This window comes from Sinocyclocheilus rhinocerous, unplaced genomic scaffold (genome assembly GCF_001515625.1).
Source record: "Sinocyclocheilus rhinocerous isolate Xijiao unplaced genomic scaffold, SAMN03320098_v1.1 scaffold2232, whole genome shotgun sequence".
NCBI classification, from domain to species: domain Eukaryota; kingdom Metazoa; phylum Chordata; class Actinopteri; order Cypriniformes; family Cyprinidae; genus Sinocyclocheilus; species Sinocyclocheilus rhinocerous.
The window spans coordinates 354,850-358,956 of NW_015662925.1; the positions used below are offsets into that span (position 1 = coordinate 354,850).

The 4,107-nt window shown below is 41.9% G+C and overlaps 1 protein-coding gene across 1 annotated transcript in view; it reads left to right on the top strand.

Moving 5' to 3' along the window:
* LOC107728364 (beta-microseminoprotein-like) overlaps nt 1-2,031 on the top strand; it is a 6,696-nt gene extending 4,665 nt beyond the window's left edge. The window contains exon 5 of the mRNA XM_016538501.1: nt 1,555-2,031. Coding sequence (XP_016393987.1) covers nt 1,555-1,675 — 121 coding nt within the window. The 3' untranslated portion in view covers nt 1,676-2,031. The remainder of the gene's footprint in view (nt 1-1,554) is intronic.
* The last annotated feature ends 2,076 nt before the right edge of the window (nt 2,032-4,107 follow it).

Below are 4,107 nucleotides of genomic sequence, written 5' to 3' on the forward strand. Positions count from 1 at the left end.
TCTCCTCTGGTTTGGGGTTAAGGAGCGGGCTGCTGTCAGCTGAGGGCTTGGGAGAGAATTGGCTGGCAGGCTTGACTTGGGAACGGCCGGCGGGCTTGACAACGGAATGGCTGGTGGACTTCACTGAGGAACGGCCAGCGGACTTGACGACTAGGGTTGGGTACCGAAACCTATGTTGGGTACCTATGTAACCGGTATGTACTAGAACCGAATCCGAAGGCAGATTTTGGTGCCTCATTTCGGTGCCATGCCTGAGTGATCGATTGAAATGTTTGTCCTCCGGTTCTCCGAAACGGACGTAAGAAGTATCATCACTGGCACCGCACGTGAAAAATTATTTCCCGACTGAGAAAATGCACGTGAACTCAAGTCGGAAAGCTCTAATAATACAAATCCAACACATCTTTGTAGTAACGAGAGTGTCCATGTTGTTTTCACATTCCGACTTAAAAGCACAACTCGGGAAATGAGAGCATCCGAGGAGCGCGTGAATGCAGTAATTACACTTGCTCTGATGCCAGCAGCTTCCGTTAACTAAGCTAAACATGCTTAAACACGCACTCTGTGTAAAGGGAGCAAGCACATCTTACAAGATCAGATATTTGTCAATGAGCTCAGAATCTGTTGAGCAGCAAATACTCCAGCATGGTCTTGTCAGTCATCTCTCCTTATTCTCGACCTGTGTTCAGTCAAATCTGACTCCTGCAGCTCTTGTTGGATGAAGGGTGCCAAGTCCCAAGTTCTTTCCACAGAATTGGGCTACTTTTAAACTATTGCCATGGGTTGATTTTCCCAAGTAGGTTAAAGGTTTGAAATATTGCATAAATTACATTTGACTGAAATGCCTGTATTGAAATATTTTGCATTCAAGTTCAACCTGTGATAAAACTTTCATGGACTTTTTCATTAACTGTTCCCTCCTGGTGGAATGACCTGCCCAGCTCAATCCAAGCAGCTGAGTCCTTAATATTTTCAAGAAACGGCTGAAAACACATCTCTTTCATCTTCATTTGACCCTCTAACTCTAGCACTCTCTATTCTAATGATAGTTCTAATTTTATCTGCTTGTTTTTTTTTTTTTAAACCTGACCCTCTAACATTTGCACTCTCTATTCTATTTCTATTCTAATGGCCAATCCATCATTTTTGGGGGGAATTTTTATTTATTTATTTATTTTTTAATAAGTATCGGTTCAGGCACCGTTTAGGCACCGGAACCGTTTTAAAAGTATCGATTTGGCACCGGTATTGAAAAAAACCCAAACGATACCCAACTCTACTTAAACCGCATAAACACATTGCATTACACCAAATACACAAAATAATGTTCTTTTTAGCAACGTCATATGACCCCTTTAAGCACAATGAGGTATGCATGTGTTGGAATTCAACAGACAGGCAATGGAATGGCTGCCATACTGTACACATAGAGATGCTGATTAAAGAAAAATTTGGAGTGGTCTCTTATTTTTTTCCAGAGCTGTGCATTTTGTGACAGAATTTCGGACTGATAAAACACATAATAATTCCTTTTGTTTTGTTTTATTCCTGTAGAATGCAGAGGCCTGTTAATTATCCTGACAAGTGCCAAGTGGAGTACGATTACACTACATGCACATTTGAGGTGTTTGAGAAAGTTTCCTGTTCTTACACTGGCGGTGTTCTCGGTAAATGACGGCCATGGATAAAGAAAATAATCTTCTTTGCTGCTGATTTAAAGGATAGTAACTTGTGTTTAATTTGAATAACATTACACATTGGATCATGTCAAAATGAACACAAAATGTTGGTCAACATGAATTGGACAGGCATTTGGGCAATGTTGTTAACTGCATTTCAGGGCTGCAACCACCATAGACATTGAAGGGGACAAGTCCTCCCTGTAACTGAATTTACAGATACAGAGATTTAAATAATAAATCATATTAACTGAATAATATAAACTGATGTAAATTCTAATTAAAAGTTTACAATTTGTTTACACTTAAATTGTACAGTTGTGTTTATATAATTAAAACAGAATCAATACAGTTTGTTGGCTTTTTTTTTTGCATCAGCAAAAAAAGAATCTTGACATTTCTTTAACTCCAGATGTCATGCCTGTCATCTCTGAAAGGCAGGGTAGGTGATTTGGTTCAAAAATATTTTTTGTTATGCTGGTTGAAAGTCTCTTCACATCCCGATAGCAATCACTAAGTAAAGTGATCTAAATGTATTTATTTGTATTTATATTGTCTGTGGAAGGTGTAGCACCATAAAATGTTCGTTCAATCATATCCCTCGGTCCAAAGGCTACGATAGGCTGTCCTGCAGCCTGTAAACATATGTCAAGTCAAATCAAGTCACCTTTATTTATATAGCGCTTTATACAATACAGATTGTGTCAAAGCAGCTTTACAGTATTAAACAGGAAAATAGTGTGTCGATAATGCAAAAGGACAATAGTAAACACTCAATTTTTCAGTTAAAGTCAGTTCATCATTGATTCAGTGATGTCATCTTCCAGCTGTCAGACTCTGTTCCATGTCTCGTGTTGTGTTTTCCTCCCCCACGTGTTCCAGTTTGTTGACAATGCCGCTCCGAAGACAAGCCCGCCAGCTGCGCCGTTGTCAAGTCTGCCGGCCGCGGCTCCCACAAGACCGCCGGCCGCTCCTGAGTCAAGCCCGCCAGCTGCGGCTCCCACAAGCCCACCGGCCACCCCAGAGCTCGCTCCAGTGTCGGCTCCAGCCCCAGAGGCCTTCCGGGAGGGGGGAGTAATGTCAGAGTCTGTTCCATGTCTCGTGCTTTGTTTTCCTCCCCCACGTGTTCCAGTTTGATGACGATGCCCATATTTGGTTTTTCCTGTTCCTGTCCCTATTTAGTTCTATTGTTTCCAGCTGTGTTTAATTAGTTACTGTGTATTTAAAGTGTATTCTGCCCTTCATTTCCTGTCTGCTGTTAAATGTCATTTTGTGTTCTGTGTTTCCCTTGTTCACAGCTTTGGTTTCATTAAAGACTTTGGAATTTGCTTTACTCCTCGTCTCCTCACTCCTTCGTTCCCGTGCTCCTAACTGAATCGTGACAGAAGCTCAGTTCAGTTCAGTTCAAATCGTGTCTGTGCAATCAAATCAACAATATTGAAAGACATTAAGTGTCCCCAACTAAGCAGTCTGGGGGCCAGCTCTCTTCTGGCCAGACAAAACCAGCATGGCGTGGTTTGATTTCAGGCTGCAACACAAGTCAGACTGAGCAGAGGACTCATCTGGTTCTCGTGTTCTTGTCCCAATGGCCGTCTAGTTGATGAGGTCTTCGCAGGGGATCTGGTTCTCTTCTAGTTGACATGGTCTCCGCTGACATTCAGGGCTGTAGAGGTCGTCTCTAGGTGCTGATTCACCATCTGGACCGGATCTGGGTGACTGCAGTGACTATCTGATCTGGATACAGACTGAATCTGGGTGGCTGCATTGACCTCGGAATAAGAATGAAACAAGATGTAGATGTAGACGTAGATGTCATTTTTCTTATGATGTAACAAGTACATCGGGTGTTATGGGAAGTGTTACCAGTTCCGATTGACCTAATCAATGTAGCCAAGTGTTGCCAAGTCTGCGGTTTTCCCACGGAATTGGGCTACTTTAACAGTCCTGGTTGTTTTTCATGTCTGCGGGTTGAAGCGACCCAAATAATGTGATATTTAGCCCTTGGAATGTGAATTTTAATGGGGGACCCCCTCGAAATGCGATTGGGCTAGTTTTGAATAGCGATTGGACGGGTTTTGTTGTGAAAACCTGGCAACCCTGGTAGGTCCTGACACGTGTTGTCTAACCCCACTAGAGTTTAGAATGTCTATAAATGCTGATCCCAATGCATTTTTTTCATTATCTACATGGATATTAAAATCGCCAACAATTAAAGGGGTGGTTGATTGCGATTTCACTTTTTTAACATTAGTGTGTAATGTTGCTGTTTGAGCATAAACAATATCTGCAAAGTTACGAAGCTGAAAGTCTAATGCAAACGGAGATATCTTTTAAAATTCTGGCAGTTTAATGCCTACAAAAATGGCTGGTAGGGACTACAACAAGTTACTTCCTGGGTTTGTGACATCACAAACCCAGACAAACCCCG